This window comes from Nyctereutes procyonoides, unplaced genomic scaffold (assembly GCF_905146905.1).
Source record: "Nyctereutes procyonoides isolate TBG_1078 unplaced genomic scaffold, NYPRO_anot_genome, whole genome shotgun sequence".
Taxonomy (NCBI): Eukaryota; Metazoa; Chordata; class Mammalia; order Carnivora; family Canidae; genus Nyctereutes; species Nyctereutes procyonoides.
In genome coordinates, this window is record NW_026575141.1 from 11,106,026 (window position 1) to 11,128,534 (window position 22,509).

At 37.2% G+C, this 22,509-nt stretch overlaps 1 protein-coding gene across 2 annotated transcripts in view; it reads left to right on the plus strand.

The window, feature by feature from the left end:
• CROT (carnitine O-octanoyltransferase) overlaps positions 1-22,509 on the plus strand; it is a 72,403-nt gene that overhangs the window by 27,003 nt on the left and 22,891 nt on the right. For both annotated transcript variants that reach the window (XM_055307456.1, XM_055307455.1), the window contains exons 8-13: positions 1,192-1,285; positions 2,275-2,400; positions 9,973-10,074; positions 16,029-16,112; positions 16,189-16,296; positions 16,746-16,876. In XM_055307456.1, coding sequence (XP_055163431.1) covers positions 1,192-1,285; positions 2,275-2,400; positions 9,973-10,074; positions 16,029-16,112; positions 16,189-16,296; positions 16,746-16,876 — 645 coding nt within the window. The remainder of the gene's footprint in view (positions 1-1,191; positions 1,286-2,274; positions 2,401-9,972; positions 10,075-16,028; positions 16,113-16,188; positions 16,297-16,745; positions 16,877-22,509) is intronic.

Below are 22,509 nucleotides of genomic sequence, written 5' to 3' on the forward strand. Positions count from 1 at the left end.
CACAGGCAGAGGGAGAAGCAGGCTCCATGCAGGAAGCCTGATGTGGGACTTGATCCCGGGACTCCAGGATGACACCCTGGGCTAAGGCAGGCGCCTAACCGCTGAGCCACCCAGCATCCCCTCTTATCTTTCTTATAATAACTATCCAAATAGCTGTGAGGTGATAGATTTTTGTGGTTTTAACTTACATTTCTGTGATTAGTCATGTTGAATATTTTATCTTTTACTTGTTGGCCATTTTTATGTGTTCTTTGAAGAATTTGTTTAGTTCCATTGCCTACTTTTTAATCTGTTTATTTGGATTTTCTTGCTATTGAGTTGTAGGGGTTCCTTATATATTTTGGATGTTAACCTCTTATCAGATATATGGCTTGTAAATACTTTCTCATATTCTGTAGGTTGTTTAATTTTGTTAACTGTGTTAACTCTTTTGGTTTGATATAATCTCACTTGTCTGTTTTTCTTTGTGTTGTCTGTGCTTTTGTTGCTTTGCTAAGCCTCTGTGGATTTTTTTCTGATGAGTATGTATTTCTTTATTGGAGAACCCTGTTATTTACCTGTCATATGTTTAAAGACACATGAAACTCATCAGACTGGGAGAATAGAGTAGTTTTGGAGGAAATAATTTGTTTTTATCTAATAGAGTCTTTAACATATAAAGATCATAAGTAAGTAACAACAGTAAAGTTCGAAACATTTAAAACTGACTATAGTAACTCCGTTTTTGAGGTTACACAAGAGTATTAATCAGATATAGAGTAATTCCTATGTTAAATATATATGCATATATTTTTTAGTTAGATAAGATATGCATAATATTTGTAATATTATTTATCAGAATATTTTTCATGTTCTCTATTGCATGGAGTATTTACTGTGTAAGAGATATTTACTTGGACTCCAGAAGTACAGGTACATTTTGAAAGTATAAATAATACTAGCCAAGTATCCAATTTATTTACTTAAGTAATTGTCAAAAATACATTTGCATTAATAGGCAACATACTTCTTTTTAAAAAAAAGATGTGGTGTGGGAAATCCAATTGCTGTTGAGATTATAATCCCTTTCTTTGGGTAATATATCAAAAGATTTATATAAGTACTGATAAACATTATGACCTGTTAAAGACTGAAAGTAACTAGTGATCTTGCCTATGCTCTTTTTAAATACTTTCTTTAATCTTCCCTAAGGCAATTGGCATACATTCACAAGAAGTGCCATAGTGAACCTGATGGACCTGGGATAGCAGCATTGACTAGTGAGGAGCGAACTCAATGGGCTAAGGTTATATAGTTTCATTTAAGACTTTATTTAATTAGTTTATTTATTTAGAGGGCATGTACGAGCAGGGGGTGGTGTAGAGGGGAGAAGAAGAGAGAGCATCTCAAGCAGACTGCTTACAGAGATTGATGCAGTGCTTGATCCCATGAATCTGAGGTCATGACCGGAGCTGAAATCAGGGTTTGGACACTCAACCAACTAAGCCACCCAGATGCCCCTCTTTTTTTTTTTTAATTGAGATATAATTGACATAACATTATATTAGTTTCAGGTGTACAACATGATTAGATATTTGTATATATATATATATTGCAAAATGATCACAATAAATCTTGTTAACATCAGTCATCTCGCATGATTACACATTTTCTTTCTTGTGATCACTTTTAAGATGTGTTCTATTAGCAATTTTCAAATATGTAATATAGCATTATTAACTGTACAGGTATCCCCCACTTTGAAAGTTTACATTATGCCACTTTCACAAAGGGCCTACACTAGTACTTGGTTTTGCTCATTGAAAGAAACCCAAAGAAGATTTTTGCTTTTATGAAAAAAGGCAAAAAGCAAAAATAGTGTTCAGCATTTGTTTTTCACTGCATGCTCTGTGAGCAAGAGTGGTACTCAATGCTACTCTCAGGAGCTAATGCTCAGTATCTCAGCATCAAGCTTTTGAACATCTGTGTCTCTGAGCCTCTGTGCTTTATCTCACTTTTTTTGTGCATCCTTTACCAAGATGTGTCCTACTTTATCAGTAAAGCCTAAGGGAGGTTATTTTTTGGGCCTGGAAATGTTCAAACATTTTTCCATATAAATTAATAGTAATTGCTTCTTTGCTTTATACCATTTTGGCTTATGAAATGTTTCATAGCAATGCTCTATTTTCAGATAGCAGTTTATACTTTTCTTAATGAAACTTTTCTCTAAAAAACTGTTTTGAGATCTTCTGGATGTATTTAATTTGTAACATTTAATCTTTCTTTATCCATTAGGCGCGTGAATATTTAATTAGTCTTGATCCAGAGAACTTGACTATGTTAGAAAAAATTCAGAGCAGTGTACTGGTATATTCCATAGAGGATAGCAGTCCACATGTAACACCAGGAAATTATTCTCAGGTACTTAACTATCTTGCTATTGTATTTCTCTCAAATTATTCTGGAAGACTCATGTGTATACTGAAGATGATAAGATTTTTGTTACATGCAGGCTCTTAAAATTTTTTCTTAGCTGACATATATATGTACCAAATTAAAGCTTATACATAAAGAATCCTTTGTAAATTTGCCTCATTATTTAGGTAATTTAGATATATCTTGAACATTGTTTAAAGATGTATGGCCATTGTTTGTATGTGTAGAAAACTTGCATAAAACACTGGACTAGATGAGCTTATCAAGCCAAAGGTGGCATGAGAATCTTCCTGTCACTCACACCAGTGTGTCTTGCTTGATACCTTAGTTAGTAGGGTCTGTCCTAAGAGTTACAGCACTCTTGTAATTTATTTTCATGTTTATTTTTATTGACAGACATACTTTAATGAGTTTAAGAGTAAATGTGGCCTTACTTTGTACTTCCCCTTGTAATAATATTTCCTGGGAAATAATAAAAAGTAGTCATATTTGTAGAAGTCTCTTAGTCTTTTGAAAACACTTAAATTATTTCATAATTCATTCATCAATATTAGAGGATAGAAATAATGCAGGATTGAAAAATCTTGTAGGTAGAAATAACTTTCCTTTATATAACTTCAGCTGAATTTTTTTAGGAGACTCACCAAACTTCTTGAGGAAGAATGTATTTTAATGTAGTGTTGTTTGAACTTTTACTGGTAGAATCTAGTTAGACTTGCATTTAGATTGCAACCCATTACAAACATATACATCACTTCAGAAGTTTCACAAAATAGTTATTACTTTTACTATCTGTGATAGATTATAATATTTATATTCTCTTTTGTTCTTTTCTTTTTGTAATGAATGTTTACCGTGATACACTAAATCGATTTCATTACTCACTAATGGAACAGAGCCTACTGTGTGAAAAACAGGCTTTGCGGGATTTGAATTCTTAAAATATTTTCTTTATAACTAGATTCTAATGACTAAACTTACCATAGCTTCTTAGACTCTTCATGTTGCAAGGGCTTTGTTTTTTCCTTTGTAAGTTCTTTCATGAGTATTGTACCAGCGTTTTTCTGGTAGGATTTCTTGAGATTTTGAGAAATACTTAAAGACAGGGCTGGAATTAGTATTTTTAAAAAATATTTTATTTATTTATTCATGAGAGACACACAGAGAGAGAGAGAGGCAGAGACACAGGCAGAGGGAGAAGCAGGCTCCATGCAGGGAGCCTGATGTAGGACTCAATCCCGGGACTCCAGGATCATGCCCTGGGCCGAAGGTAGGTGCTAAACCGCTGAGCCACCAGGGTTCCCCAGGGCTGGAATTAGTATTATCTTTTTAGTATAATTACCATTTTATTAAATTTGGGGGAGGAGGGGCAAGATGGCGGAAGAGTAGGGTCCCCAAATCACCTGTCCCCAACAAATTACCTAGATAACCTTCAAATCATCCTGAAAATCTACGAATTCGGCCTGAGATGTAAAGAGAGACCAGCTGGAATGCTACAGTGAGAGGAATTCACGCTTCTATCAAGGTAGGAAGACGGGGGAAAGAAATAAAGAAACAAAAGGCCTCCGAGGGGGAGGGGCCCCGCGAGGAGCCGGACTGAGGCCGGGGCGAGTGTCCCCAGGACAGGAGAGCCCCGTCCCGGAGAAGCAGGAGCTGCACCAACCTTCCCGGACAGGCGGAAAGGGGCTCGCAGGGAGTTGGAGCAGGACCCAGGAGGGCGGGGATGCCCTCGGGCTCCCGGGGACACTAACAGACACCTGCGAGCGCAGGGGAGTGCTCCAAGCTCCCTAAGGGCTGCAGCACGCACCGGAGCAGTTCGGAGGGGCTCAGGAGCGGCTCCAGGGAGGGAGCTGCGGGGCGGGAGCGCAAATCCAACAACGCAGGCCCCGGAGCACAGGGCGCCGGGACACAGCCCAGGATCCGGCCTCCCCCCAGGACAGGCAGAGGCCGGGAGGGCCCAGGACAGCAAGGACGCTCCTGCCCCGAGCTGAGCAGATCAGCGGCCCCGCCCCGGAGCCTCCAGGCCCTGCAGACAGAGAGCCGAGAGCCCCGAGCCCCGTAGTTCCTGCGGAGGCTGAATCCAGGCTTCCAGAGTTGCCATAGCAACTGCGACTGTTCCTCCTGGGGCCTGACGGGGTAAACAACCCCCGCTGAGCCCTGCAGTAGGCAGGGGCAGAGCAGCTCCCCCAAGTGCTAACACCTGAAAATCAGCACAGCAGGCCCCTCCCCCAGAAGACCAGCTGGACGGACCAGTGATACTCCCCCGTGTTCCAATACAACTTGTTTTTGGCCACTCTGCACTGAGCAAAATGACTAGAAGGAAAACCTCACCTCAAAAGAAAGAATCAGAAACAGCCCTCTCTCCCACAGAGTTACAAAATCTGGATTACACTTCAATGTCAGAAAGCCAATTCAGAAGCACTATTCTACAGCTACTGGTGACTCTAGAAAAGAGCATTAAGGACTCACGAGACTTCATGACTGCAGAATTTAGATCCAATCAGGCAGAATTTAAAAATCAATTGAATGAGATGCAATCCAAACTAGAAGTCCTAACGACGAGGGTTAACGAGGTGGAAGAACGAGTGAGTGACATAGAAGACAAGTTAATGGCAAAGAGGGAAACTGAGGAAAAAAGAGACAAACAATTAAAGGACCATGAAGACAGATTAAGAGAATTAAATGACACCCTAAGGAAGAAAAACCTACGTTTAATTGGGGTTCCCGAGGGCGCCGAAAGGGACAGAGGGCCAGAATATGTATTTGAACAAATCCTAGCTGAAAACTTTCCCAATCTGGGAAGGGAAACAGGCATTCAGATCCAGGAAATAGAGAGATCCCCCCCTAAAATCAATAAAAACCGTTCAACACCTCGACATCTAATAGTGAAGCTTGCAAATTCCAAAGATAAAGAGAAGATCCTTAAAGCAGCAAGAGACAAGAAGTCCCTGACTTTCATGGGGAGGAATATTAGGGTAACAGCAGACCTCTCCACAGAGACCTGGCAGGCCAGAAAGGGCTGGCAGGATATATTCAGGGTCCTAAATGAGAAGAACATGCAACCAAGAATACTTTATCCAGCAAGGCTCTCATTCAAAATGGAAGGAGAGATAAAGAGCTTCCAAGACAGGCAGGAACTGAAAGAATATGTGACCTCCAAACCAGCTCTGCAAGAAATTTTAAGGGGGACTCTTAAAATTCCCCTTTAAGAAGAAGTTCAGTGGAACAATCCACAAAAACAAGGACTAAATAGATATCATGATGACACTAAACTCTTATCTGTCAATAGTAACTCTGAACGTGAATGGGCTTAATGACCCCATCAAAAGGCGCAGGGTTTCAGACTGGATAAAAAAGCAGGACCCATCTATTTGCTGTCTACAAGAGACTCATTTTAGACAGAAGGACACCTACAACCTGAAAATAAAAGGTTGGAGAACCATTTACCATTCAAATGGTTCTCAAAAGAAAGCAGGGGTAGCCATCCTTATATCAGATAAACTAAAATTCACTCCGAAGACAGTAGTGAGAGACGAAGAGGGACACTATATCATACTTAAAGGATCTATCCAACAAGAGGACTTAACAATCCTCAATATATATGCCCCGAATGTGGGAGCTGCCAAATACTTAAACGAATTATTAACCAAAGTAAAGAAATACTTAGATAATAATACACTTATACTTGGTGACTTCAATCTAGCTCTCTCTACCCTTGATAGGTCTTCTAAACACAACATCTCCAAAGAAACGAGAGCTTTAAATGATACACTGGACCAGATAGATTTCACAGATATCTACAGAACTTTACATCCAAACTCAACTGAATACACATTCTTCTCAAGTGCACATGGAACTTTTTCCAGAATAGACCACATACTGGGTCACAAATCGGGTCTGAACCGATACCAAAAGATTGGGATCGTCCCCTGCATATTCTCAGACCATAACGCCTTGAAATTAGAACTCAATCACCAGAAGAAGTTTGGAAGGACCTCAAACACGTGGAGGTTAAGGACCATCCTGCTAAAAGATAAAAGGGTCAACCAGGAAATTAAGGAAGAATTAAAAAGATTCATGGAAACTAATGAGAATGAAGATACAACTGTTCAAAATCTTTGGGATGCAGCAAAAGCAGTCCTGAGGGGGAAATACATCGCAATACAAGCATCCATTCAAAAACTGGAAAGAACTCAAATACAAAAGCTAACCTTACACATAAAGGAGCTAGAGAAGAAGCAGCAAATCGACCCGACGCCCAGCAGAAGAAGAGAGTTAATTAAAATTCGAGCAGAAATCAACGAAATTGAGACCAGAAGAACTGTGGAACAGATCAATAGAACCAGGAGTTGGTTCTTTGAAAGAATTAATAAGATAGATAAACCATTAGCCAACCTTATTAAAAAGAAGAGAGAGAAGACTCAAATTAATAAAATCATGAATGAGAAAGGAGAGATCACTACCAACACCAAGGAAATACAAACGATTTTAAAAACATATTATGAGCAGCTCTACGCCAATAAATTAGGCAATCTAGAAGAAATGGACGCATTCCTGGAAAGCCACAAACTACCAAAACTGGAGCAGGAAGAAATAGAAAACCTGAACAGGCCAATAACCAGGGAGGAAATTGAAGCAGTCATCAAAAACCTCCCAAGACACAAGAGTCCAGGGCCAGATGGCTTCCCAGGGGAATTCTATCAAACGTTTAAAGAAGAAATCATACCTATTCTACTAAAGCTGTTTGGAAAGATAGAAAGAGATGGAGTACTTCCAAATTCATTCTATGAGGCCAGCATCACCTTAATTCCAAAACCAGACAAAGACCCCACCAAAAAGGAGAATTACAGAGCAATATCCCTGATGAACATGGATGCAAAAATTCTCAACAAGATACTAGCCAATAGGATCCAACAACACATTAAGAAAATTATTCACCATGACCAAGTAGGATTTATCCCCGGGACACAAGGCTGGTTCAACACTCGTAAAACAATCAATGTGATTCATCATATCAGCAAGAGAAAAACCAAGAACCATATGATCCTCTCATTAGATGCAGAGAAAGCATTTGACAAAATACAGCATCCATTTCTGATCAAAACTCTTCAGAGTGTAGGGATAGAGGGAACTTTCCTCGATATCTTGAAAGCCATCTACGAAAAGCCCACAGCAAATATCATTCTCAATGGGGAAGCACTGGGAGCCTTTCCCCTAAGATCAGGAACCAGACAGGGATGTCCACTCTCACCACTGCTATTCAACATAGTATTGGAAATCCTAGCCTCAGCAATCAGACAACAAAAAGACATTAAAGGCATTCAAATTGGCAAAGAAGAAGTCAAACTCTCCCTCTTCGCCGATGACATGATACTCTACATAGAAAACCCAAAAGCCTCCACCCCAAGATTGCTAGAACTCATACAGCAATTTGGTAGCGTGGCAGGATACAAAATCAATGCCCAGAAATCAATGGCATTCCTATACACTAACAATGAGACTGAAGAAAGAGAAATTAAGGAGTCAATCCCATTTACAATTGCACCCAAAAGCATAAGATACCTAGGAATAAACCTAACCAAAGAGGTAAAGGATCTATACCCTAAAAACTATAGAACACTTCTGAAAGAAATTGAGGAAGACACAAAGAGATGGAAAAATATTCCATGCTCATGGATTGGCAGAATTAATATTGTGAAAATGTCAATGCTACCCAGGGCAATTTACACGTTCAGTGCAATCCCTATCAAAATACCATGGACTTTCTTCAGAGAGTTAGAACAAATTATTTTAAGATTTGTGTGGAATCAGAAAAGACCCCGAATAGCCAGGGGGATTTTAAAAAAGAAAACCATAGCTGGGGGCATCACAATGCCAGATTTCAGGTTGTACTACAAAGCTGTGGTCATCAAGACAGTGTGGTACTGGCACAAAAACAGACACATAGACCAATGGAACAGAATAGAGAACCCAGAAATGGACCCTGAACTTTATGGTCAACTAATATTCGACAAAGGAGGAAAGACGATCCACTGGAAGAAAGACAGTCTCTTCAATAAATGGTGCTGGGAAAATTGGTCATCCACATGCAGAAGAATGAAACTAGACCACTCTCTTGCACCATACACAAAGATAAACTCAAAATGGATGAAAGATTTAAATGTGAGACAAGACTCCATCAAAATCCTAGAGGAGAATACAGGCAACACCCTTTTTGAACTTGGCCACAGTAACTTCTTGCAAGATACATCCACGAAAACAAAAGAAACAAAAGCAAAAATGAACTATTGGGACTTCATCAAGATAAGAAGCTTTTGCACAGCAAAGGATACAGTCAACAAAACTCAAAGACAACCTACAGAATGGGAGAAGATATTTGCAAATAACATATCAGATAAAGGGCTAGTTTCCAAAATCTATAAAGAACTTATTAAACTCAACACCAAAGAAACAAACAATCCAATTATGAAATGGGCAAAAGACATGAAGAGAAATCTCACAGAGGAAGACATAGACATGGCCAACATGCACATGAGAAAATGCTCTGCATCACTTGCCATCAGGGAAATACAAATCAAAACCACAATGAGATACCACCTCACACCAGTGAGAATGGGGAAAATTAATAAGGCAGGAAACCACAAATGCTGGAGAGGATGCAGAGAAAAGGGAACCCTCTTACACTGTTGGTGGGAATGTGAACTGGTGCAGCCACTCTGGAAAACTGTGTGGAGGTTCCTCAAAGAATTAAAAATAGACCTGCCCTACGACCCAGCAATTGCACTGTTAGGGATTTACCCCGAAGATTCAGATGCAATGAAACGCCGGGGCACCTGCACCCCGATGTTTCTAGCAGCCATGTCCACAATAGCCAAACTGTGGAAGGAGCCTCGGTGCCCATCGAAAGATGAATGGATAAAGAAGATGTGGTTTATGTATACAATGGAATATTACTCAGCCATTAGAAACGACAAATACCCACCATTTGCTTCAACGTGGATGGAACTGGAGGGTATTATGCTGAGTGAAGTAAGTCAATCGGAGAAGGACAAACAGTGTATGTTCTCACTCATTTGGGGAATATGAATAATAGTGAAGGGGAATATAAGGGAAGGGAGAAGAAGTGTGTGGGAGATATCAGAAAGGGACACAGAACATAAAGACTTCTAACTCTGGGAAATGAACTAGGGGTGGTGGAAGGGGAGGAGGGCGGGGGGTGGGGGTGAATGGGTGACGGGCACGGAGGGGGACACTTGACGGGATGAGCACTGGGTGTTATTCTGTATGTTGGTAAATTGAACACCAATAAAAATTAATTTATTAAAAAAATAAATTTGGTTTACTTGAAGAGGAAAAGTGGCACCAAACATATATGTGTGTAGGTATAGGTATACATACACACACACACACACACACACATATACACATACCTATACACACACACACACACACACACACCTTAAACACGTTTTAGCTATGTATGTATGTATGTATACACTTAAGAAAACCTTTTAATATTAAAATTTTCTTGTTTTTAAAATATTACATTTATTTTAGGTAACCGCACAGACTCTTACAGGAGATCCAACTGTACGCTGGGGAGATAAATCTTATAACTTGGTTTCCTTTTCCAATGGAGTATTTGGCTCTAGTTGTGATGTAAGTAAACATACAGAAGTTATTTTTCCTTTCAATTGTTTAGGTTAATTTAGAGGCAATAAATTACAATAGTTAGGCTATGCTGGCAATAGCTACAATAGTTAGTCTATGAACCAAGAAAATTTTAAAAAATCAATGGAAGTCAGAGGTTGCAATATACAATTATAATCTCATCCTAAGACCTTTTGTAAAATATATAATTCCAATAAAGTAGCATGAGGTATGTTTGTTTTTAGTGACTACAATGGTTAGGCTATTTATATAGTAAATAGGCTATTTACTATATAAATACTTACGTAGCTCTGTGGCATATACTAAAAGATTTAGTTACAAATTCTCAGTGAAAACAGAGTATAGGACAAGTTATTTTCATTTGTTTTTTTTTTTAAGATTTTATTTATTTATTCATGAGAGACACAGAGAGAGAGAGGCAGAGACACAGGCAGAGGGAGAAGCAGTCCCCATGCAGGGAGCCCGACGTGGGACTCGATCCCGGGACTCCAGGTTAATGCCCTGGGCTGAAAGCAGGCACTAAACCGCTAAGCCATCCAGGGATCCCCCCTATTTTCATTTGTAATATGGCTTAATGGTTTGTATCTGCATAGTAGAATTTGAATGTATTTTATGTAGTCATGGATTTATTATTTTTTAAAATATATTTTTATTTTTTATGATTTTAATTGAGAGAGAAGGTAGAATGAGAGAGAGCATCGGGGGAGGGACAGAGGGAGAATTGGCTCCCTGCTGAGTAGGGAGCCCAATGCTGGCTCCATCCCAGAATCCTGGGATCATGATTTGAGCCGAAAGCAGATGCTCAACCAACTGAGCCACTCAGGTGCCACATGATTACAGATTTTTAAAAAAATTATGAAGCTCTTTTACCACTGTTACCTGCTTATTGAGTATTACAACCTATTTTTAAAAATACAGCATTATGTTTGTATTCTGTGTGCAGAGAAAGATATGTGGGATGTATGTGGATATATTCCTAGATTTACCCTGTAATTTTTAAACTATTCTCCTAAAGTGGCACACGATCTTTGGAACATTTATTTACCCTACATGTTAAAGTGTCTGGTGTTTTTACCATTTTTTACCTTCTTAATTTAAAAAAAAAAAAAAGAAAAAACTTCTGTGTCATCTTTATTAACTCTACCTTGCCATTTTCTGATGGATATTCAAGAAGTCTATGAACCAAGAAAATTTTAAAACATCAATGGAAGTCAGAAGTTGCTATATACAATTATAATCTCATCCTAAGACCTTTTGTAAAATATATAATTCCAATAAAGTAGCATGCGGTATGTTTGTTTTTAGTGACTTCCAGAAGCATTTATTGACTGTACAATACTAGGAAGATCTGTTATATTGATCTGGGATCAATAGTTATATTAATTGGTATTTATTAAGTTTTAGGGGATGGAAACCTAAATTATACTGGCATTAGTTTAAGAAAATATTCATTGACCTAGGGGTACAGCTAAATTTGGGGAAGACTGACTTCCAGTGTCCAAATGCTATTAGAAATTTCTCTCTCCATTTTTTGGCACTGCTTTCCTATATTTGACTTTGTGTTTAGGTAGATTATCCCACGTGATTGTTGAACACACAATTTCATGTCTTCATAGCTCCCTTCATAGATGAGTGTTCCCTATGCAAATGGGTAGCTTACACCACCGCTTTCCCTCCCACCCCCAGTAGTTCCAGCAGAAGTCCTGAGAATAATGCTCTGTGGTTTGATAGGCCTTTGCCTATCATGTGCCCATTCTGAGGAGTCAGGTGCTCTGATTCATCTGGCCTGGGTCACATGTTAAACTTTGTAATCTAGGGGGTAGAACTAATATCATTTGAACCACCATAGATGTGCGGTGGTTGTCTACAAAAAAATAAATCTCAGAAGGAGAATTGGTTGACTAGCAGGTAATAAAACTAGATGTCTATTATAGTAGCTCATCAGAGTAAAAGTTTGGCATTGAGTCCCTTTAAAGATTTGTCGTCTTTCCTCTTCCTTGGAGTCCATTGTTGACAAAACATTTCTTGTAATTACTTCAGTTTTCTTCTCTTGAGTTCTTTTATTTTTCTTGACTTTCTCAATCTGGTTTATATCCTCATTTCCTGGAAAGAATCCTTTGTAAAGTAGCTGAGTACTTCCTGTTGTTTTCCTATATTTCTCTTTGACCTGTCTGTTGCAGTCGATTACCCTCTTCATACATATTTCGACACTGCCTCCATCTTAACAGAATCTACTGATTCTGACCTTAATGTTCATCTCACTTTACCCTCCTGTGCATGTTCTCTTGCCTGGTTTAATACTTTCATTGACTGTTTTTATATAGATAGTTTGCAGTTAGTCTTTTTTTTTTTCCAGTTTTTGTTTGAATTCCAGTCAGTTAACATACAGTGTAATATTAGTTTCCAGTATACAATATAGTGATTCAACACTTCCATATTTCACCTAGTGCTCATCACAAGTGCATTTCTTAATCCGCATTACCTATTTCATTCATCTCCCACTTACCTCCCTTCTAGTAACCATCAGTTTTCTATAGTTAAGAGTCTGTTTCTTGATCTCTTTTTTCTACCCTTTGCTCATTTTGCTTGTTAAATTCCACTTATGAGTGAAGCCATATGGTATTTGTCTTTTTCTGACTCATTTTGCTTAGTGTTATACTCTCTAGATCCATCCATATTTTGCAAATGGCAGAAATTTAATTTCTTATAGCTGAGTAATATTTCATTGTATATGTATACCACATCTTCTTTATTCATCACTTGATGGAACAGTTATTCTTTTTTAGTTTTTACCTCTTATTCTCATTTTGTTTCATTGTATGTTCAAACTGGATATTATATTGTTACATAGATTAAATTGTTATCATCAAGAACTCATCATTTAACTTGCCTTCCTCACTTCCAATTCTCAAACCCCCAAAAACCACATTATGCTACTCATATTTTTACTAATAGCACTAAACTCTTTCTGTTCAAATTTAGGATGAAAATAATGATCTTTTTTATCTCTAAATAAAGAATATTGGTCCCAGAATGAACACATATCTTAGTGCAACTGAGATCTTTCTTGTAGTAAGTGTATGGACATGTTTTATGTGTATGTATTAACACCTGTTTATTTATAAAATTGATCTGATTATTTCCCCTTGATAATCTGCTTTTAGAATCATGTGTAGGTTTCCCTCATAACCTAAGATGATTATAGAAAAAGCAATATAACCTATGTAAAACATCATTAGTAAAGTGTATACAGTTGACCTTTGAACAACATGAGTTTGAACTGTGTGGGTCCACTTAAATACGTGAATTTTTTTTCATAAATCCATATTTTATACTGTGATTGAAGAATAGGGTAGAAGTTGCCAAATGACTAAAAGTGAAGGGAAGGTGATGGAGAGATACTGGGAAGGCTGGAACAGCAGGCTCTCACCTGCTTGTGGCATTCTTTACCCCACTATCTGTGCAGTTTGATTCACTGAGATCTTCAACTAAAAGGTACAAAGAAACCAACTCTGGAGAGGGATTCTCAGTAAAGTGACAAGACCAGTCATTGTCCACAGTTGGCCAAAGACCACAGAATGATAATCTGCACCCCCTAGCTGGCTCCCCGGGGGTCTGGGAGAACACTTGGGGCAGGATAGCACCAGGTAGTAGTAATGTGGGCTGCAGAGGACATGGCAGGAAGGAGCGCTGTCTAAGGTGCTGAAAGTTCTCTGAGGCGGAGAACTAATACTGCTGAGAGCAACTTGCCAGCATTTCCCACAAGCAGAAATTGAGTTAGAACCATGTGAAGGGGTCAGGTGGAGCAAGCAACCTAGAGAGAAAGCTAACAATGCTGTACCTTCCCTTGTTCTCTGCCTTTCCCTGAACTCTACTTGGAAGGAGGTTTCCTGCATTCCTGGGTGACTTTGCTAACTTTGGGTGGGGATGAGATGTGTGGTGCCTTATTCTACTATTGTACTGTGTAGCAAATGTCTTTTCCCTTCCTTATGATTTTCTTAATAACATTTTATTTTCTTTATTGTAAGAATACATTACATAGTACTTAGAACACAAAACATGTTAATTGTTTATATTACTGGCAAATGTTTCTGTTCTGGTTAACAGTAGGCAATTAATAATTAAGTTTGTTCTGCGGAGTAAAAAGTTATATGTAGATTTTTTATTGCATGGGAGGTCAATGTTGTTCAAGGGTCAGCTGTATACTATAAAAGTTGGTCTATTCTAAATGTGGAGCCATGCTGTTACTCTATTCCATTGATGCTTAAATACAACTTTTGTGATTATAGTAGTTATTACATTTCCCTCTTGGGATTTAAAATCCTGGGATCAACTATTTTGTCTTCTCTATCTAGGCTTTATTATAGGGCTTTGTGAAGGAACCATAGGAAGCATGTAATAAACAGTTAAATAATAACAGCAGTTACTCATTATTGCTGTAGTCCAGGTTCTGTAGTAAGCACTTTATAAGCCTAATTAAAATCATTTTTTCACACAACTATATGATTATTATCCCTACTAATGAATGAGGCAGTTTACTTAAAGAATTAAGTAACTTCAACAGTTGCATAACTGGGAAATGATAGAGTTTGAATGCAGAATTGAAGCCATCATTCCTAAAAAATATGTTATATATATTGTCTCCATAGAAATAAAAAAAGGAAGCTAAAACTTTATGAACAAATAAAGCATCAGGAAGGCATATGAAGTTTTCATATTTCCTAACATTTTTTAAAATCAATGATTAGCTTTTCCACCCTGAGTTGGGTGGGTAGAATTACCAGTCAGAGAGACTTTAATCCTTCAGTCTTGCTCTTTCTACTGGGTCTAGTAAAAGTGTTAGTAAGTAACATTATTGTATCAAGTGAAGCCATATATGATATCTGTGTAAATTCTTTGTAAAGTTTGTAAGATGTGGTTAGAAAACAGGTTTGTCAGTGACCTGTGAGTCTCATTATTATGTCAAAGGACGAGTGGAATGAGTTGCTCATGCATCTTCTGACCTCCCTCCAGAGTCTTTCTTGATATTGTGGCTGCTATCTAGTTGGTAACAGTCTTCATACTATACTGTCAGGCCCTCCTGTGTTGTGTCATAAGGCAACAGATCTCTGTAATGTTACTCCTCTGAAAGTGAGCCCAAGTGTGGTCATATCATAAGCCTCCTTTCTTTCTCTCCAAGGCTGGAAGTGCCATATTCAGTTCATAAATGGTAACTATCTAACATAAAGTGATAGCAGTAGCACAGAGGAAAAAAACTGTCTGATGTAATTGTCATCAAAGGACATGGAGAAAAAAGGCAAAAAGTTTGTTCTCCAGAATAATGAAGGAAAAATTCACTAGTTGAGATTTCTCTCTCAGTATAGCTGTCAAACCTGTAATGCTTCTGTAACTCAGCCCATTTTTCCAGCATTCCTTAAACATTGAAAATTATTTCTGCTGCATCTGAACATTCTTGTAGACATGAACACAAACTGATTATGCTTTTAAATACTCACCTAGTGGCCTGTGTCTTTACCAGTAAAGTTCATATCCATGCTCAGTTTAGCCTTCAGAAAGTCTGTCATCCTCCTTTGCTTTTTTCAAAGTGCTCTTAAAATTTCAGAACTTCTTAGAACTGCACACATACACCTCCTTTCATTTCCAGTTTAAATAGCAGTTATTTTCTCTACATTGTCCATGTTTGCTTTATACCTCTCCCCATTACCTCAAGATCTCTGATTAGGTGCTTCCAACTTTAAGTATTTTTTCTTTTGCAGCAAATAAAATACAGCAGTCACTTCCTATGCTATAGGATATCTGTATCTTATCATTAGGTGAGGCATTTGAATTCTGCACTTTAGTATTTTTTAAGATTGAAGAGGAGGGAAATAGAAAATAAAATATTGGGTCAAGTTGTATGAGTTGACATAAGGTACTCAAAATCTTGTGTATTTTCATTTTAGCATGCTCCTCTTGATGGAATGGTTATTGTGAACATAAACCATTATGTTGATAAGAAGATTTTTGAGAATGAAGGAAGATGGAAGGTATGTTAGAAAAAGTATTTCATCTTTTTTTTTCTAATAGTTCTTTAATATTTTTAAGTATTTTCCCTATTTTCAGGGTTCAGAAAAAGTACGGGATATATCACTTCCAGAGGAGCTTGTTTTCACTGTGGATGATAAAATACTAAACGACATTAATCAAGCTAAAGCCCAATATCTCAAGCAGGTAGATTTTTAAACATTTTTTTTCTTAGGTAGTAATGGTTTGTCTTTTAACTACCACATCTAAAACTTTGGCTATTATCCAAGCATGCCCACCATAAAACATTTTATTTATTTTTAAAGATTTATTTTAGAGCATGAGCAAGGGCAGGTGGAAGGAGGGGCAGAGGGAGAGAGGGAGTAAGAATCTCAAGCACACTCTCCCGACTGAGCACAGACTGATACGGGGCTCCATCTTACGACCCTGAGATCATGACCTGGGCTGAAATTAAGAGTCCAGTGCTTAACTGAGCCACACAGGCACCCCAGCAACATAAAACATGTTAAATTACAGCTTTAATGCCTTTAAGTTTTTTTTATATCTAATGGTTAATGCAAATGACGATTTGGTTATCTTTGGGATATTCTTCTTAGCTGGTTTTTCACTTTTCCCATTTAATTTTTTTTTGTTAGGCATCTGATCTGCAGATTGTGGTGTATCCCTTTACATCTTTTGGCAAAAAGCTAACCAAGAAGAAGATGCTTCACCCTGATACATTTATTCAACTTGCACTTCAGCTGGCCTATTATAGACTTACTGGATGGTGAGGAGCATTCATTTACTATTTTCCATTTTCAGAATCTTATAGTCCAAGAACAAATCTTTACCATAGCTATTCCATCCTAACTCCCCAGTGTTTTTCCTGACTTTTTCCCCCAAGTAACATCATGCCCTAATTTGGATTTCCATCATCAGTGTATTAGAGTTTTGATGTGTGACACTTTTATTTTTTTAAAGATTTTTTTTATTTATTCATGAGAGACACAGAAACATAGGCAGAGGGAGAAGCAGGCTCCCTGTGGGGAGTCTGATGCAGAACTCAATCCCAGGACCCCAGGATCATGACCTGAGCTGAAGGCAGACGCTCAACCACTGAGCCACCCAGGTGCCCCGATGTGTGACATTTGTAGTCTTGTTTTTCATCCTCTGAAGTGTCTGCTGTCTTCTAGGAGGGGTTTTACTGTTACTTGGAATTTATATCACTTGGTTTTCTTATAGCCTCAGTTTCCTGATGGGTTCATGATTTTATAGATTATCCAGTCTTTACTAATTTTTAGGATAGGAGAGATGGTATGTTATGACTTTCTACATCCCAAGCAGAAGTAGAATCTCCTTGCTTTTGAAATATCTAATCTGAGAATATGTGTCTTTAAATGGGATAGTTAGGTCATTAGCATTTAATATAATAATTAATAGGTTGGGTTTAAGTCTTCCATATTGCTATTTCTTTTCTTTCTATCATATCAGATTTTTCTTCTTTTTTATCTTCTTTTGAATTCATAGTGTTTTTTTTAATTGTTCCATTTTATCTCCATTGTCAGGTGTACTCTTTTTTTGGTTTTGTTTTGTTTTTAGTAGTTGCACTAGGATTTATAAAATACACCTTTAACTTACTAGAGTCTACCATCAAATAACATTTTCCATTTGAAGTGTAACATAAGAATCTTAAAACAGAATGCTTCTCTTTTGTTTTTCCTATTTTTTTTGCTGTTGTATATGATACCTCTACATATGTAATAAGCCTCACAATACACTGTTATTATTTGCATTAAACAGTTGATTATCTTTTTTTTATTGTGGTAAAATATATGTAAAAGAAAACTTGGCCATTTGAGCCACTTTTAAGTGTATAATCTAGCAGCGTCAGTTACATTCTCAAAGTTGTGCACCATTACAACTATTTGCAAGATTTTTTCATTGTCCCCAAGAGAAACTATACCTATTAAGCAATAATTTCTCATTCCTCCTTTTGCCTCAGCCCCTTGTAATCTCTAATCTACTTTCACTTGTCTTGCTTGTTCTAGATATTTCACCTAGGTGAGATCACACAATATTTGTCTTTTTGTCTCTGGCATATTTAACTTAGGATAGTGTTTCCAAAGTTCATCCATGTTGTAGAATCACAACTTCATTCTTTTTGATGGCTAAATATTCCACCATATGGGTATACTACATTTTATTTATCCATTCATCTGTTGATAGAGACTTGTTTCCGCCTTTTGGCTATTGTGAATGATGCTATTGTAAACATTCACATACAAGTATCTGAGTCCCTGTTTTAATTTCTATACCTAGGAATGGGTATAGAAATTAAATCACACACCATGTTGTGTAATTCTTTTTCACTCTTTAAGCATTTGCCAAACTATTTTCCACCATAGCTATACCATTTTACATTCCCACCAGGAGTATACAGATGTTACAGTTGTTCTACATCCTTGCCAACGCTTATTTTCTTCATTAAAAAAGTTGTAACGAGGGCAGCCCAGGTGGCTCAGTGGTTTAGCGCTGCCTTCAGCCCAGGGTGTGATCCTGGAGACCTGGGATCGAGTCCCACATCAGGCTCCCTGCATAGAGCCTGCTTCTCCCTCTGCCTGTGTCTGTCTGTCTGTCTCTCTCTCTCTCATAAATAAATAAATAAATAAATAAATAAATAAATAAATAAATAAAATCTTTTTAAAAAAAAGTTAACAATCAGTTGTGAAGTAGTATCTTATTGTGGTTTTTGTGTTTCTCTATTGACTAATGAGGTTGTGTATCTTTTCATATATTCATTGGCCACTTGTATATCTTCTTTGTCATACTGTCTATAAAAGTCCTTTGTGCTTTTGGTAATTAGGTTGTCATTTTGTTGTTGAATTGTAAGCGTTCTTTATGTATTGTGGATATGAAACTCTTATCATATATGAGATTAGCAAGTATTTCCTCCATTCTGTGGGTTTTCTCTTCACTCTCTTGGTGGTATCCTTTGAGCACAATGTTTTTTAATTTTGAAGTCCAGTTTATTTCATTTTCACTTGTTGCCTGTGCTTTAGTTGTCATATTCAAGAAGTCATTGCTAAATCTATGGTCATGAAGTTTTACCCTTATACTACCTTCTGGAGTTTTACTGTTCTAGCTTTTTATGTCTTTTATGCTTTTCTCTCTCACTCTTTTTTAGAGAGAGAGAGAAAGAGTGCAAATGGGGGAGGAGGAGGGGCAGAGGAGGAGAGAGAATCTTAAGTAGGCTCCATGTCCAGTGTGGAGCCCAATGCAGGGCTGAATCTCATGCCTTGGAAATCATGCCCTGAGCTGAAATCAAGAGTCTGACATAGTAACTGTGTGTGTGTGTCAGAACCAACCAGGCCACCCAGGCACCTCTCTTTGATGCTATTTGAATTAATTTTTGTGTATTGTGTGTGGTAAGGGTCCAACTTCATTCTTTTGCAAGTGGATATCCAGTTTTCCCAGCATTATTTTTTGAAGAGACTATTCATTGAACGTTCTTGATGTTCTTGTTTAAAATCAATTAATTATAGATGTAAGGGTTTATTTCTGGACTTTCTATTCATTGTTCTCTGTGTCTCTTCTTGTGTCAGTACCATACTATCATGATTATTGTAGCTTTGTAGTAAGTTTTGGAAACAAAGGTATCTTTCACCTTTGTTCTTTTCAAGATTGTTTTGGCTATTCTTGAAATTCCATATGAATTTTAGGATTAGTTTTTCCATTTTTGCAGAAATGTTGGAGTTTTGAACCTATAGCATTGTCACCTTAATTATAAGTCTCCAATCCATGAACATAGAGTCCTATTCCATTTATTTATATTTTCTAAAATTATTTTAAGCAGTGTTTTGTAGTTTCCTGCATATAATATTTCTTCTTTGGTTAGTTTAATCTTGAGTATTTTATTCTTTTTGATGCTATTGTAAATGGAATTGTTTTCTTAATTTTCTTTTCAGGTCATTCATTTCAGATGTATGGAAATGCAGCTGATTTTTGCATGTTGGTTTTGTACCTTTAAACTTTGTTGAATTTATTAGCTCTAATAGTTTTTTATGGATTTGAGATCAGATCATCTGTGAATAGTTTTGCTTTTTTTCTTTCCAATTTGAATGCCTTTTACTTCTTTTGGCTGTAAAACCCAGTAGTATATTGAATTATCCTTGTTATATTCCTTATTTTAGGTGGACATTTTTTATTCTTTCGCTATTGAATATGATGATAGCTGTGAGTTTTTTAAAAATGTCCTTTATTATGTTGAGGAAGTTTCTTTTTATGCCTAGTAGATTGAGTGTTTTTATTATGGGAGAGTGTTGGATTTTGTCAAATGCTTTTCTGTCTCAATTATCCTGTAGCAATTATCTTTCATTCTATTAATAAGGTATATTATATTGATTGATTTTCATTTGTTGAACCACCCTTACATTCCTAGCTATATCCCACTTGGCCATGGTGTATTGTCCCTTTAATATGCTGCTGAATTCGGTTTGCTAGTAATTAGAAGATTTTTCCATCTATATTTATAAAAGGATATGAGTCTATTGTGTCTTGTAATAACCCTTTTTTAACATTTTTATTTAAATTCCAGTTAGTTAACACAGTGTAACATTAGTTTCAGAATCAATTTAGTGATTCAACACTTCCATACAACACCTGGTGCTCATCACAAAGAGTGCACTCCTTAATCCCCATCACCTATTTGATCCATCTCCCATGTACCTCCTCTTTGATCACCATCTGATCCAATAGGTTAGAGCCTATTTCTTGGTTTGCCTGCTCCTTTTTTATCCCGCTTTTGCTTGTTTTGTTTCTTAAATTCTACATATGAGTGAAATCATATGGTATTTGTCTTTCTCTGACTGACTTAACTTTGCTTACTCTCTAGCCTCATCTGTGTCATTGCAAATGGTAAGGTTCCATTCCTTTTTATGGCTGAGTAATATATACACCCCATTTCTTCTTTATCCATTCATCAGTCAGTGGACATTTGGTCTGTTTCCATAACTTGGTTTGTGTAGATAATGCTGCTATAAACATTGGGGTGTACATGCCTCTTCGAATCATTGTTTGTATCCTTTGGTTAAATACCCAGTTGTTTGCTGGATCATAGGGTAGTTCTATTTTTAACTTTTTGAGGAACCTCCATATTGTTTTCCAGAGTGGCTCTACCAGTTTGCATTCCCACCACTAGTGCAAGAGGGTTTCCCTTTCTCCTCATCCTCACCAACACATGCGGTTTATTGTGTTGTTGATGTTAGCCATTCTGACAGGTGTGAGATGGTATCTTGCTGTCGTTTTGATTAGTATTTCCCCAATGATGAGTGATGAGCATCTTTTCATATGTCTGTTGGTCATCTGAATGTCTTCTTTGGAAAAATGTTGTGTCTTTGTATTTCATATACAGGGTAATGTTAGCCTCGTTTATGAGCTAGGAAATGTTCCTTCCTTTTCAGTTTTTTGGAGGAATTTGAAAAGAATTGGTGTTAATTCAAGTGTTAGAATTTGCCAGTAAGTTATCTGGTCCGGGAATTCTGTTTGTTGGGAGGTTTTTGATTACTGATTCATTTCCTGTCTGGTAGTAGATCCAATCAGATCTCTGTTTTATTCTTGAGTCACAATTCGTAGTTTGTGTGTTTTTTGGAATATCCATTTTGTATACATTACCCAGTTTATTGGTATATAGCTCTTCATAGTATTCTCTTATAATCCTTTTTATTTCTGTAAAGTTGGCAGTAATGTCCTCTCTTTCATAACTAATTTTAGTAATTGGAGTTTTCTTTCTGTTTTTTCTTTTTTTTTAATTTATTTATGATAGTCACACACACACACAGAGAGAGAGAGAGAGGCAGAGACACAGGCAGAGGGAGAAGCAGGCTCCATGCACCAGGAGCCTGACGTGGGATTCGATCCCGGGTCTCCAGGATCGCGCCCTGGGCCAAAGGCAGGCGCCAAACCGCTGCGCCACCCAGGGATCCCCTTCTTTCTGTTTTTTCTTAATCATTGTAGTTAAATGTCAGTTTTGTTGATCTTTTCAAAGAACCAAGTTTAGTTAACTTTCTCTATTTTTAATTTCTGTACTTCATCTCTAGTCTTAATTATTCTCTTCTTTTTGCTAGCTTTGGGTTTATTTTGCACTTTTTTCTTTTTATTTTTTTTCCGAACAAAGATGTTTACAGCTATAAATTTCCCTTTGAACACTTTTCATCCGTTAAGTTTTGGTAGGTTGTGTTTTCATTTTCATTCATCTCAAGGCATTTTCTAATTTCTCTTGTGATTTCTCCCTTGACCAGTTGGTTGTGTGTCATTGGATTTCTTTACATTTGTGAATCTTCTAGGTGTTCTTTTACTGATTTCTGGCTTCATTCCATTGTCATTGAAAAAGATGCTTTGAAAAAAAAAAAGAAGATACTTTGT